Source organism: Leucoraja erinacea, chromosome 24, assembly GCF_028641065.1.
Source record: "Leucoraja erinacea ecotype New England chromosome 24, Leri_hhj_1, whole genome shotgun sequence".
Lineage (NCBI taxonomy): Eukaryota > Metazoa > Chordata > Chondrichthyes > Rajiformes > Rajidae > Leucoraja > Leucoraja erinaceus.
Genome location: NC_073400.1, coordinates 15945817 through 15961329, shown reverse-complemented (window position 1 = coordinate 15961329; position 15513 = coordinate 15945817). Strand labels below are relative to the sequence as shown.

At 43.3% G+C, this 15513-nt stretch overlaps 1 protein-coding gene across 10 annotated transcripts in view; it reads right to left on the bottom strand.

Annotated features, from left to right (window-relative positions):
- Positions 1–2199: 2199 nt before the first annotated feature.
- The window catches only part of LOC129708675 (peptidase inhibitor 16-like), a 35951-nt gene continuing 22637 nt past the window's right edge, over positions 2200–15513 (bottom strand). For 5 of the 10 annotated variants that reach the window (XM_055654582.1, XM_055654585.1, XM_055654584.1 and 2 more), the window contains 3 exons: positions 12190–12219; positions 9193–9225; positions 2200–4333 (listed from right to left, as the gene is read on the bottom strand). In XM_055654582.1, the coding sequence (XP_055510557.1) occupies positions 4230–4333; positions 9193–9225; positions 12190–12219 (167 nt within the window). In that variant the 3' untranslated portion in view covers positions 2200–4229. Of the gene's footprint in view, positions 4334–9192; positions 9226–11932; positions 12220–15513 lie in introns of those variants that run through there. The other 5 variants (XM_055654583.1, XM_055654590.1, XM_055654589.1 and 2 more) reach the window with 5 other exon arrangements.

Sequence of the window (15513 nt, the reverse complement as noted above, 5' to 3'; positions counted from 1 at the left end):
GTACTCATGTAACAGTTCTGCCAGTTCCTTGTTTCCCATTATAAATTCACCCGTCACTGACTGTAAGGGACCTGCATTCGCCTTCACTAATCTTTTCCTTTTTACATACCTATAGAAACTTTTACAGTCAGTTTTTATATTTCCCACAAGCTTTCTTTCACGCTAGGGACAATTTACAGAAGCCAATTGACCTGCAAATCTGAACATCTTTGAAATGTGGGAGGAAACCGGAGCATCTGAAGAAAACTCACGCAGTCACAGCGAGCAAGTACGAACTCTGTACAGACAGCACTCGTAGTAAGATTTGAACCCGGGTCTCTGGCCCTGTAAGGCAGCAACTCTACCACAGCCCTACTTTGTGTCCTTTCCTGTGTTAACCGGCATCGACAGTTCTTAGTTTCTTTAAATTAGATCAGAGTATTACAATTATCACATTAATAAACTATATATAAATTAGACGAATGTACTGTTAATTCTATTCTTTATTTTGACATTTCATCATCTTTATCTGATTCACCCCTGAAGTTCCATCCTTTCAAAGAGATGTTCATCGTTGAGCAAGGTTTTTTCTTTTAAAAATATTGATGGTAACAGCTCTACATTTTACAATATTTAATATATTATTCCAGTGTTTAACAATACAAGTAGTAAAATAACACAGTTATGAGAGGCAGCACTTACTGTCAATTAAATAACTTCCTATTCATATACTAATAGAAGCACTATGCAATGTTATAACTGAGAAACACACGTTCCCATTTTTGATTGACAAATACAGCATGGAAGATAGGCCCCGTGGATCAATGCGGACCACTGATCTCCCGTTCACACTAGTTCTATGTTATCCCACTTTCTCATCCACCCCCGATGCACTAGGGGCAATTTATAAAGGCCAATTAACCTATAAACCATCAAGTTTGGATGTGGGAGGAAACCAGAGCACCTGGAGGGATCCCATGCTGCACATGAGAGTGTGCAAACTCCACACAGACAGCACTCAAGCTAAGATTCAAATATTCAACCTGCGTGGTGTGGGTCTCTAATGATACATCACTACCAGCTGATCTGTGCCTCACAAAGCCAGCCAGCATCATCAAGGGCTCACACCTCTCTGGCCATGCTCTCACCTTACTCCTATCATTGGGGCGAAGTTAGCACTAACCTCAACTTTCAACTTCTTTGGATTTTATTTTGGTTGCTCTAGAGACCTTGGTTTTCTGCAGTTTTATGTCTATCAAGGATGGCAGTTACGAACATGCCAATTAACCTACAAACTGTACGCCTTTGGAACGTGGGAGAAAACCGGAGTACCTGGAGAAAATCCATGGGGTCACAGGGAAAACGTACAAACTCTGTACTGACAGTACCCGTAGTCAGGATCGAACTCAGATCTCTGGAGCTGTAAGGCAGCAACTTTACCGCTGGATCTCTGTGCTGCCCTTAAACTCTCTCTTTCTCAGGTTTTGGAGCAGTGTGTTGCTCCTGGGAAAACAGTAAGGAAATATTTGTGCCTCTCATTCATTCAATTGATGACCAAACTGACTATACAGTGCCTGATACAACCATCTTTATTATGCCGTTGGTGAATTAAAAATGTTATCTAAATAAAAAAGGGGTTAATTTTTAGCGGTAAGTAATTCTGGTTGTTAAAAAAGCTTATTTCTGCCTTGTTGCATTATGGAGTTACATTAAAAGCCTTTAGGTAGAGGTTAGGCAGACTAGGACTTTATTCCTTGAAGCGCAGGAAGCTGAGCGGGTGACCTTATAGAGGCGTATAAAATCCTGCGGGGAATGGAGTCTTTCACGCAGTCAATCATGAACCAGAGGACATAACCAGACTCTCAGTCTGAAGAGTCTCGACCCGAAACATCACCTATTCCTTTTCTCCAGAGATGCTGCCTGACCCGCTGAGTTACTCCAGCATTTTGTGTCTATCACAAGAGGACATAAGTTCCTATAAAATTTAATAGGAACCGGAGGGGCAACTTTTCACACAGAAGGTGTGTGTGGTACATGGAATAAGTGGCTAGAGGTGGTAGTTGAGGCAGGCACTATCATAACATTTAAGAAACATATAGACAGGTACAAGAATACAATAGGTTTAGAATGGATACAGGTATGGGACAAGTGCAAGCAGGTGGGACTAGTGTAGGTGGGACTAGTGTAGGTGGGACTAGTAGTAGGTGGTGGCTAGGCAATTTGGGCTGAAAGGCCTGTTTCCACACTACATAGTTTAGAGGGATATGGGCCAAATGCGGACAGGTGGGTCTAAGGTAGTTGAGACATCTTGGTAGGCATGGGCAAGTTGGGCCGAAGGGCCTGTTTCTGTGCTGTATGTCTCTGTGACTCTAGTTTACGCTGAAATCACTTGAACATAAAAATAAATTGTTCATCTATTTGTTGTCTTCGTATATTTTCGTTGGGATTGTCATGAAGGTTCCATCCTGTCCCATTAACTTCAATCACAATATGGATTAAAATAAACTATACACACAAAGCTTTCATATATGATATTAATTTTGTGGGTTTGCTTGTTTGCGACAAGTTTAACCTTTTACACAGTCAGAAGCAGAGAGCGGCTAGTGCCTTACAGACTCTGTCAGTAAAGGTTTGGAGCCAGGATTTTGCAGATAAATTATGTTATTAAAGGGTAAATTAAATAGCTACATTTGGTGACTGTACACTATGGCTAAGCACGTAAATATGTTTTATGCTGTTATCCAGTTTGGCAAGAAGCTTAACTCCACTGATACCTTGCCAAAAGACTCAGCATTGAAAAGCGGAAGTACTTAGAGTTTTGGTGCTTATTTGCTTGCCCACATTTAAGCTCAACAATAACAAAAAACAATTGATTTTCGCTGTTATTACTGTCTCTTGGCCATAAAAATGAACTTTTACAAGAATGGGGTTCCATTCCTTCAGATTTTAATATTTAGCTTTAGTTTAGAGATACGGCATGGAAACAGGTCATTCGGCCCACCGAACGAGTTCACACCGACCATTGATCACGCGTTCTCACTAGTTCCATGTTATCTCACTTTCTCATTAGGGGGAATTTACAGAGGTCAATTAAACTTGCATGTTTTAGTTTTAGAGAAACAACGAGGAAAGAGACCTTTGGGCTCACCGTGTCCGCATTGACCATCGATCACCACTTCCTCGTTCGCTCGCTCGCTGCACACCAGGGGCAATTTACAGAGGGTCAATTAACCTACAAACCAGCACGCCTTTGGGTTGTTGGAAGAAACCCACACAGTCACAGGGAGAACATGCAAATACCACACAGACAGCGCTCGAGGTCAGGGTCGAACCCGGGTCTCCGCCGTTTGTTAGAGATTTTAAATAAAAATTAACAATATTAAATATTTTATGTTTGTTTTCCTTTTGCCTCTGGGGCGGCACAGTGGCGTAGAGTTGCTGCCTTATATCGCCAAAGACCTGGGTTTGATCCTGATTACGGGTGCTATCTGTACAGAGTTTGTAGGTTCTTCCTGTGACCGTGTGGGTTTTCTCCTGGGTGCTCCGGTTTCCTTCCACACTCTAAAGATGTACAGCTCTGTAGGATATTTGGCTTCGGTAAGTTGTAGAATTGTCCCTAGTATTTAGGTTAGTGCTCGTGTACGGGTAATCTCTGGTCGATGCAGACTCGGTGGGCCGAAGGGCCTGTTTCCACGCTGTTTCTTTAAATCTCCTTTCCCTCTCTCGAAATCATATCATTCATTCCTACCTTTATTTTGCTTTCTGATGCAAGTTGATTGATCTATTCTAACTGATTGGTTCCTGTATGGCTCGGGAAGGAAAGTTTCTAATTAAGCAAGCCTCTAATTATTTGTTCTCTTCACTCTGTAGATGGATTGTGATCATTCCCAAGTCCCAGTGTAAACTTTAATTAATGCATAAATATAGTGAATGGCTGGTACCATTATTTGAAAGTAACGGCAAAATCCAGGCCAACTTCATGAAGGGAAGATAAGACAATGTAAAAGCAAAAATACAATAATCTCCAACAAAATAAAACACACAGATACAATTGATGTGGAAACAAGATTGAGAGGCAGTCTTTTAGTTTTTTGGTTATATACTTCTTAGGTTTTGATTATGTTTTGATCAGTGTATTTTATCCTGACTGATCAATTACTTGTAAATGTCTCCAAGTAAACTCTGCCAACAGTTAAAACCACACCAGATCGTACTAAGCAAACATTAATTCTAACATATATTCTCTTGCTTTATACAAAATACGCAATTACTAATATCACAAGAGTCGACACAAAATTATAACATAGTGGTGTAATCCCACTGGGCTTGGGGGTGGCTTCTCCTTGAGATCCTGCTAAAAACAATAAAATGGAAACAATCAGTTTCTCAGATATCAACCAACGTGAACTCTAAAACTGTTAAATTAAACTAATTTATTTCATGCTGATAATTCTCTTATCCATAATTATTTAATATTTTGTGTTCGCAGTTAGAGAGATGTTCATGAAAGCATCTTCACTGATAATCTTTACAGCAAGAGAATATTATGTCTGATGTTGTCAAGCTGGAAAGGGTACAGAGAAGATTTACATGGACAATGCCAGGGCTAAAGGGGCTGAGCTACAGGGAGAGGTTGAGCAGGCTGGAGGATGAGGGGCGATCTTATTGAGGTGTATAAGATCATGTGAGGAATAGATCAGGTAGATGCAGAGTCTCTTGTCAAGAGGAAGTGAATCAAGGACCAGAGGACAAAGGTTTAAAGTGAAGGGGAAGAGAAGTGAGGGGTAACCTTTTCACATCAAGGGCAGTGGGTGTCTGGAACAAGCTGCCAGTGGAGGTGCTTGAGGCTGGGACTATCCCAACATTTATGAAACATGGATAGGACATGTTTTAGAGGGATATGGACCAAATGGGACTAGAGTAGCTGGGACATGTTGGCCGGTGTGGGCCAGTTGGGCCGAAGGGCCTGTTTCCACACTGTATCACTCTATGACTCCATATGCATATCCACATTTAGCGTATTGTCCATTTAGCAGGACAATGTGCCACCTTCATGTTAGCTTGCCTCATCTTGTATTTATAGAACATAGGAAGGACATACGGCAATAAAACTCTTAATTCTCTTGATTCTTACATAGAACATAGAACAGTACAGCACAGGAACAGCCCTTTAGCCAATAATGTCTGCGGTGAACATAATGTCAAGACCAACTCTTACCTGCATGCGCACAATCCATATCCCTCCATTCCCTGCATATTCATGTGCCTATTCAAAAGTCCCTTGAAAGCCACTATTGTATCTGCCTCCTCCACCACTACCCCTGGCAGTGTGTCCCAGGCAGCCATCATTCTATGTGTAAAGAAAAACTGCCCACACTTCTCCATTAATCTTTGCCCCTGTCACCTTTAAGCTGTGCCCTCCAGTATTTGATATTTCCACCCTGGGAGAGATGTTCTGACTGTCTATATGCCTCTCATATACTTCTATCAGGTCTATCCTTGGTAGAATTGCTTAATTTGACATGTTTTTAAAGTTCCCAATTTCCCAATTTCCCAATTTCCCCTACATGCCTGAAGCCAGTGATTCTGACAGCTTTAAGTAGCTACTATTGTCTCTCCATACAATTATTTCACTAGGCAAAAAAAGATATAAAATCAAACATGCTTCAACCTTTTGGGTTCAATATCACATTCTCCAATTTTAGGTAGCTTGTTCTTTCTTCCTCTGTATCAGAATGTCATTTTTGCCTTTCCTCTATCTAAGTGGTGTTTGGCTCAGTTCTGTTAATATAGTCTAGCCTGCTGTCATGGAGTCCTACAGCATGGAAAAAGGCCCTTCGGCCCAACGCCCATGCTGACCAAGATGCCCCATGTAAGCCAGTCCCATTTGCCCGCGTTTAACCCATTACAGAGTCATAGAGTCATAGGTTGTGGATTCAGGCCCTTCGGTCCAACTTGCCTATGCTGACCAACATGCCCCATCTACACTAGTACCACCTGCCAGCATTTGGCCCATATCCCTCTAAACCTGTCCTATCCAAACAATACAATACAATACAATACGGTCTATTTGTCACATTACACATAAAGTGCAAGTGAAATGAATATGTCAGCAGCGGTACAATTATAAAGAACACACACAAAACACAATAAAAATTTAACATAAACATCCATCACAGCATTCATCACTGTGGTGGAAGGCACACAATTTGGCCAGTCCTCCTCCATTTTCCCCCGTGGTCGGGACCTCAATCCTCCGCAGCCGTTGCTGCGGGCGTCCAGATGGTAAAAGGACAAGGTACAAGTCCAGGTAAGTCCAGAGTCGGCTCTTCCCCACCGGAGACCGCGGCTTTAAGTTGGTGTAGGCCGCAGGCCGGCGGTCGAAGATTTAAAGTTTAAAGTTCCCGCCGCGCCGCAGCCAGAAGCACCGCAGACCGCAGGGCCGGCGGTCGAAGTTCCCCTCCAGGGGTGATGGTAAGTCCACGCCGGGCCCGTGGTAGAAGTTGGCCGCGGGCCGGCAGTGATGGCTTCTTCTTACCCTGGGTCCCCCATGAGGGATCCCGGGCTGTAGACGCCGCTTGTACCTGTCTAAATGTTTCTTAAACATCGTGACAGTCCCAACGTTAGCTCGTTCCATATACCCATCACCCTTTGTGTGCAAAAGTTACCCGAGACTCCTATTAAATCATTTCCCCATCACCTTACTCCTAATGCCCTCTGATTCTCGATTCCTCTGATCTATTCCTCTCATAGTTTTATACATCTCTATAAGACCACCTCTAATCATCCTGTGCTCCAAGGAATAGAGTCCCAGCCTAAACCTCTCCCTATAGCTCAGACCCTCGAGTTCTGGCAACATCCTTGTAAATTTTCTCTGTACCCATTCTAACTTGACATCATATTTCCTATAACATGGTGCCAAGACTGAACACAATAGTCTAAATGCAGCATCACCAATGTCTTATATAACTGCAACATGACCTCTCAATACTCAATTCTCTGACTGATGATGGCCAATGTGCCAAAAGCCTTTTTGACCACTGTATCTACCCATGACGCCACCTTCAAGGAACTCTGTACCTGCATTCCTTGGTCCCTCTGCTCTACAATACTCCTCAGAGCTCTGCCATTTCACTGTGTAGGTCTTGCCGACTTTCCAAAATGCAACATCGCACATCTCTCTGTATTAAATTCCATCAGCCATTTCTCTGCCCAGCTGGGCAAATGCTCAAGATCCTTCTGCAATTTTTGACTATCTAATCTGAAATCTGACTATCCCTCTAAACTTGTCCTATCCATGTACCTGTCCAACTATATTTTAAAAGCTGTTATAGTGCTTATCTCAATTACCTCTGGCAGCTCGTTACATATACCCACCCATAGTCTTGCTATTGGCAACACCTAATTCAGATAAATCAGCATAGTCTGAAGGAGGGTCCCAACCCAAAACATCAGCTATCCATGCTCTCCAGAGATGCTGCCTGACCTGCTGAGCACACTTTGTGTCTATTATAAAGAAGCATAATCTGTTTCTAGAGGCCAAATTAACGCATTTGGTCTCACCCTTCCAGAGATATTGCCCCAAATCTCTCTGCAACTGAAAGCGACATGTTTTTTTCACATTTATTCTTTCATAGGATTTTTGCCTCACTAAGTCGCAATTTGTTGACCATGAGATGCTTGCAGTGAGCTACCATCCTCCAGTATTTTTAACACATCGATGATGACCTGCCTCGGCAAATTAAAACGTGTAATTCCAAGGGGTGTTGACAGGATGGATGTGGACAGGGTAGTTGCCTCGGCAAGGCAAACAAGAAGCAGTCTCACTCCAGTCACTCCCTCTTCTCCCCTCTCCCGTCAAACAAGAGGTACAGGAGTGTGAAAACACACACCTCCAGATTCAGGGACAGGTTTCTTCCCAGCTGCCATCAGCCAACTGAACCATCCTATCACCAACTAGAGAGCGGTCCTGAACTACCATCTACCTCATTGGAGACTCCTCGGACTATCTTTAATTCTACTTTACTTGACTCTATCTTGCACTAAACGTTATTCCTTTAATGCTGAATCTGTACACTGTGGACGGCTCAATTGTAATCATGTATAGTCTTTCCGCTGACTGGTTAGCACGCCAGAAAAAGCTTTTCACTGTCCCTCGGTTCACGTGACAATAAACTAAACGGGAGTATTACTAAACTAGGATGGTGTTTGATCTCCTGGCGGATACAGAGGTGGGGATTCCTGGGGTCAAGGAGTGCAAGGTGGAGCAAGTGTAAAAAACCACATGAACAGCATTCAGTTAGAGGACAGAAAAGAAAAAGGTTGGGAAATAAAACAGCTAAAAAATATTCACTGATCCAGTGGCGCAGTTGGTAGAGTTGCAGCCTCACAATGCATAGCAGGTTCGATCCTGATCACGGTCTGTGTGGAGTTTGCATGTTCTTCCTTGATTACGTGCGTTTCCTCTTAAGCATATAGGTTACGTGCTTGGTCTACGTCTGATCATCACGATATAAGGACTCGCAGACGTAAGCTGCACAGTTCATCCTGAGGTAAATTATTAGGGCATTCGGGTAGCACAGTGGTGCAGTGGGTAGTGCTGCTGCCTCACAGCGCCAGAGACCCGCATTCGATCCTGACCCTCAGGTGCTGTCTGTGCAGACGTTGCAAGTTCTCCCTGAGACCGTGTGGGTTTCCTCCGAGTGCTCTAGTTTCCTCCCACATCCCAAAGACGTGTGGGTTTGTTGGTCAATTGGCCTCTGTAAATTGCTCCCTCATGTGTAGGGAGCGGATGAGAAAGTGGAATAACATAGAACTAGTGTGAACGGGTGATCGATGGTTGGCGTGGACTCTGTGCTGTTTCTATACTGTATCTCTAAACTAAACAAATCTGTTAATCTGCAGTCATTTGCGTCTCCATTCTTCTGCTAAGGCAGTGGAACGGGCGATCGATGGTCAGCGTGGACTTGGAGGGTCAAAGAAGCTGTATCTTTCAATCAGAAAAACGACACCTTTGCTTTATCAGCGTAACTAGCTATCAATAAATTCCAGTGGCCAATTGGATCGTTCACAAGAATGGTCAGATTCATCAATGAGCCTTCAGGAGTATATGGATAGAATGAGAAGGCAATGAGCATAACATTAATGAAGAGAATGATGATTAGTAATATAAAACCACTGATATATAAAAACAACCCACAGCTTCATTCTCACCTGCGCTTGTGGTTTCTCCACTGGCAGAGCCCGCTGTAAAATAAGATGCCAATCATCATGAAAGTAAGGTTATCAGTAACTTAGTTTAGTTTAGCTTAGTTTAGTTACAGCATGGAAACAGGCCTTTCAAACCACTGAGTCTACGCCGACCATTGCTTATCCATTCACACTAGATCTATGTTATCCCACTTTCCCATCCACTCCCTGCACAGTAGGGGCAGTTTACAGAGGGCCAATTAACCAACAAGGTCGCACTTCGTTTGGATGTGATCACCTGGAGGAAACTTGTGTGTAGATGATGGGTAGATGATGTTTCAGGTCGGGACCCTTCGTCAGTCACGACCCGAAATGTCGCATATCCATGTTCTCCAGAGATGCTGAAGATACACACAAAATGCTGGAGTAACTCAGCGGGACAGGCAGCATCTCTGGATAGAAGGTATGGGTGACGTTTCGGATCAAGACCCTTCTTCAGACATGCTGCCGGAACCACTGAGTTACTCCAGCACTTTGTGTCTTTTTTTTGTAAACCAGCATCTGCAGTTCCTTGTATCGACACATGGATTGTATAATCAGGCGGAGAGGATGGAAACACAAGATCTTTGAATATATTCCATTTAATTGCATGGCATTCCTCAAATTACAAGTGGACACAGAATAACACAGGCTTTATATTCAACTGGTGGAAAGTGAATATGTAGAGGTGATGTTTATCCAATAATTATTCATTGATGCTTGAATAACACTCTAAGGCCCCATGCCGTGCAAAAGCACAGGGCTTTAGCTAATCTTTACTTTAAGTAAGATCTGTCCTCACCCAGTAATGCGAGAGTCCAGAAGCAGAAGCTACAGACTCAGAAGAAAAGAGAAAGGTGATGAGGACGAATTTCTTTAGTCAGAGGGTGGTGAATCTGTGGAATTCATTGCCACAGATGGCTGTGGAGGCCAAGTCATTGAGTATTTTTAAAGCGGAGATTAACAGATTCTTGATTAATAAGGGTGTCCAAGGTTACGGGGAGAGGGGGTTGAGAGGGAAAAATCGTGATCGAATGGCGGAATAGACTCTGTTATGCCAAGACGACGCCCAAGCCAGGTGACTCTTTATGTGCTGGTCCCAGAAGTGGATCTGCAATCATTCATTACAATCACTCCACTCTTTTAAACCTCTACTCCAACAGCAGCATTTACCCGTAGACTATTTTTAATCAGATTTTACTGGACTGCATTAAAGCCTGCGTTGAACATTATTCTCCTGTTCACTGTGAACGGCTTGATTATAAACATGTATAGTCTTTTCGCTGACTGGACAGCATGCACCAAAAAAGCTTTACACTTTACCCCGGTACATGTGACAATAAACTAAACAAAAACTAAACTGGACTCGATGGGCCGACTGGCCTATTTCTGCTCCCCAGCCTTAAGGTCTTATGGTCTTTACAAGATAGTGAATAACTAACTCAAACAGCCAACCATTTCCCAATGACTACACACTAAACACTGCACACATCACCCTGGTCTCCGTTCCCCCATCGTTCCATCTTCTAAAAAGGGCTTAACTGACAGGAACAAAGGGTAATGCTGAGGCTTACAAGACAAATCATGTGGAAGAAGAGCAAGAGGCAAATTGATAGGAAAAGGCATTTTGTGACGTCATTAAATAGAGGAACGTTACAATATTCCAATTATAAAACATTGGCCTTCTCCACTTCTTAAAATGCACCGTCTCTCTGATTTCTGAGGCTGGGAGACAAATTTGGGGCAAGGAAAGATGTCTGATCAGACCCAAGCACAGACTTGCTATGATCATTTTTATTTCTATAAGTTCGATGAACGTGTAAACTTTCATTCAAACATCAATTCCTCCTTGAATTGTTGCTGACTGATTGCCCGATGCATGTTGCCACAGAAAATAGACTCACATCGTGCATTTCTGGTTGTCCCATTACAGGAAGGGTGTAGATAGAGGCTTTTGGAAGGGAACAGAGGGGGTACACCAGCACGTGAAAAGCGTTTTATCGGGATGGATCACATCATGGTTTGGGAACAGCCCCATCCAAGACCGCAAGAAATTACAAGGAGTTGTGGACATAGCCCAGACCATAACACAAACCAACCTCCCTTCCATTGGACTCCATCTACACTTCACGCTGCCTCGGCAAGGCCAGCAGCATAATCAAGGACCAGTCTCACCGTGATCACTCCCTCTTCCCCAGTGGTGGACAGGGGGTCAGCTTGCCCGATGACAAGTGGGCCCCTGATGAAGTGGGCCCCCTATATCAAGTGGGCCCCCCTTTGTCTCCTGGCAACCAATATTTTTAGACCCAGTCCGCCACTGCTCTTCCCCCTTCTACCATCAGGCATGACATACAGCAGTTTGAAAACGCACACCTCCAGAGTCAGGGACAGTTTCTTCACAGCTGATATCAGGCAACTGAACCATCCTATCACCAACTGGAGAGCAGTCCTGACCTACCATCTACCTCATTGGAGACCTTCAAAATATCTTTAATCATACTTTAGGGGACTTTATTTTGCACTAAACCTTTTTTCCTTTTATCCCGTATCAGTACACTGTGGACAGCTTGAGTGTAATCATGTATATTTTTTTTTCGCTGACTGGGTAGCATGCAACAAAGAAGCTGTTCACTGTACCTCAGTACACGTAGCAATAATAATAAACTAAACTAAACTAAAGAATGATGCCTGAATTGGAGGATATTAGGTACAGGGGAGAGGTTGGACGGGCTTGAATTGTTTTCTCTGAAACCCCCTCGTGAATGTCCGGACACAAGATTTTGTAGATATTTGTTTCTTTTTTGTTTCTTTTATTGATTACAGCACTCACATCAAAGTTTGGAGCAAACCAAATGCTCATTAGCAAAGTCGAATTAAGTCATACATTGATCAATAATGTAATTGGGGCTTCCCGATGCACAGCAGATTACTACTGGGATTACGGAGGTTTGAGCAAAATATAGCATGAAGCTGCATTCTCACCTACGGAGCCTGTTGTCGATGTTTGGGTACCTGTTAAGAAATAGGACAATGCTCATCTTACAACAATTTCGGAACAGATATTAAAGGGATATTAATTATGAACAAACACCCAACGCTTTCCCGCAACTAGAGAAATCATGCGATCTATTTTGGCCATCGTTACTCACCATTTAACCTCGAAACAATGAATTATTTGTCCTCAAAAGTGACTCAATGTTACAATTTTAAGGTTTCCTTCATTTGAGGTAATAACATCAACATAGAAGATAGCCACAAAATGCTGAAGTAACTCAGTGGGTCAGGCAGCATCTCTGGAGAAGAGGAATTAGTGACGTTTCGGGTCGAGACTTCTTCAATCTGACAGAGTTGTCAACATTGTAGCGCATCAGTTCCATAGGTATGGGCGGCAAGGGCGGCACGGTGGCGCAGCAGTAGAGTTGCTGCCTTACAGCGCCAGAGACCCGGGATCAACCCTGACTATCGGTGCCTGTCTGTATGGAGTTTGTGCTTACTACCTGTGACCACGTGGGTTTTCTCTGGGTGCTCTGGTTTCTGCGCACTTCCCAAAGACGTGCGGGTTTGTAGGTTCATTGGCTGCGGTCAAAAATTGTAGATTGTTCCTAGTGTGTAGGATAGTGCTAGTGTGTGTGGATCGCTGGTCTGCATGGACTCGGTGGGCCGAAGGGCCTGTTTCCACATTGTATATCTAAAGTCTACATTCTAATATAGATATGCAGGGGAATAGAGGGATATGGATTACATGCAGACAGGGGAGATTAGATTGACTTGGCATCACGTTTAGCATGGACATAGTGGGCTGAAGGGTCAGTCCCTGTGCTGTACTGTTCTATGATTGATAAATGAAATATAAATGAAAAGCAGTGGAAAAACTTCTTCCTGTTTAAGCTCAGCACAACACTTCACATCGTAACACTTCCAGCTGAGCAACTGTATCGTCCAGGGGGAGTAGAGGAATGTGTCCACTCAATGCCAAGAATATTGGACACATTGACATAAAATTCAAACTAAACATCTTTTCCATATGTTTCTCTCTTATTTGCAGGGATGTTTGTTTGTTAAGCTCACCATGCTGATATTGGAACGTGCAGATTGGCTTCTGCAGAGAGGTTGGACAGACTCCGTTTGTATCTGCTGAGTTTTGAAGCGTAGGGGGCAGCTGCATTAAAACTTGTCATTACAAGGGGTGTTGACAGGATGGATGTAGACAGGGGAGTTGCCTCAGCAAGACCACCACTCTCACCCTGGTTACTCCCTCTTCTCCTCTCTCCCATCGGGCAAGAGACGCAGGTGTGTGAAAACGCACACCTCCAGATTCAGCGACAGTTTTCTTCCCAGCTCTTATCAGGCAACTGAACCAACTAGAGAAACCATTTATCTCATTGCAGAGCCTCGGACTATCTTTAATCGGACTTTACTGGACTTTTTCACGCAATAAATGTTATTCCTTTTATCCTGTATATGTACACTGTGAACGGCTTGATAGTGTCTTTTCGCTGAATGAATAGCATGCAACAAAAAGCTTTTCACTGTATCTCGGTATACATGACAATAATATACTAAACTAAACTAGCTCTTCTTGTGGAAGACTGCATAGTAGGAGAGACCATTGCTAAGAATCAGGGGCCACCCATTAATAACACAGATTATTAATAACACAGATTAGTTTAGTTTAGTTTAATTTGGAGATACAGCATGAAAACAAACCCACCAAGTTCACACCAACCGTCGATCACCCATTCACGCTACATATGTAATCTCACTTTCTCATCCACTCCCTACGCAATTTACAGAGGCCCTATTAACCTATAAACCTGCATAACTTTTGGAAACGGGAGGAGAATGTTTAAAGGAAATATGCAGGGAATGTTATTTTACAGAGGGTGGAGGGTGCCTGGAACGTGCTGCCAGGAGACGGTGGGTGAAGCAGATACATTAGTGGCATTTAAAAGACTTTTGGATAGGCATCTGGATATGCAGGGAATGGAGCGATATAGATTATATGCAGACCTTGGCATCATGTACGGCACAGACATTTTGGGTGGAGGGGCCTGTTCTTGTGCTCTACTGTTCTGTGTTCTATATCAAAGTTCAATGAAACTGGAGCACCTGGAAGAAACTGTTCGGGCTCACAGGGAAAGGGCGCAAACTTCACACAGACAGCGCCCAAGGTGGGGATTGAACCGGGGTCTCCGACGCTGTGAGGCAGCATCTCTACCAACTGTGCCACTGTGCTGCCATGTGATTGCCACTACTCTTTGTCTTCTTCCCATTTGGGCCACATTGCTTACTTTGGCAGACAGCAGACACATGTCACTTACACTTAGGGCATGTTTAATTTTAGTTTTTAGTTTACTCCAGGTGCTCCAGTTTTCCCCCACACTCCAAAGACATATGGGTTTGTAGGTTAATTGGCTGTGGTAAATTTATAAAATTGTCCTTGGTGTGTAGGATGAAAAAGTGGGAAAGCATAGAACTGATGTACAGGTGATTGATGATCAGTGTGGACTCGGTGGGCCAAAGGCCTGTTTCCACTCTATAAAACTGTAACTAGAAATCTGAAGATACTTTAAGTAAGAACAGAACATTTTCCAACTTTCAGAATTAAATAATTGCCAACTATTACACAGCCAAACAGAGGATAAAATATCCCGCCATGCAGTAAAAGCTTCTTTTCAGCACAATTGCTGACACAAAACTGTCACTAAATTTCTGACAACTCTCACATTTAAAAGCTGTACAAATCTGCATATTTGTTTATCAAGCTGTTCATTTGTCAGGGACACGGTTTCTCAGGAACAGCTTCTTCCCCTCTGATATCAAGCTTCTGAACGATCCTTCCATAACTTAGGGTCCAGTCTGATTCACCTCTGCCCCATTGTGGACATTGGACTTTGTCTATGGAACCGATGCGCTACAATGCTAAGAACTATATTCTGCACTCTGCATCTTCCCCTTCACTGTTCCTATTGTCCTTGAGTTTGACTTGATTGTATTTATGTATAGTATTACAGGTGCACAACCTTTTATCCGGAGTTCCAGAAACCGAAAAGCTCCGAAAACCGGCCATTTTTTCCAGATGTCGTCTGCGCACCAAAGATCGCGTTTGGCGCCAAACGTGACCCAAAACGACCCACGGTCAACCCAGGTCTGTACTACTGTAGCGGCTGCCTCCTCCCTGGAGACCGGGAGACGCTTAAACATCTGTAAATCATTGCTTAAATGTTAGTCAGTTAGTTTGGAGGGCTTTTATGTGAAGGGGGGGTGAAGGGGTAAACATTAATTCTTAGTCCCCTACCTGGTCGG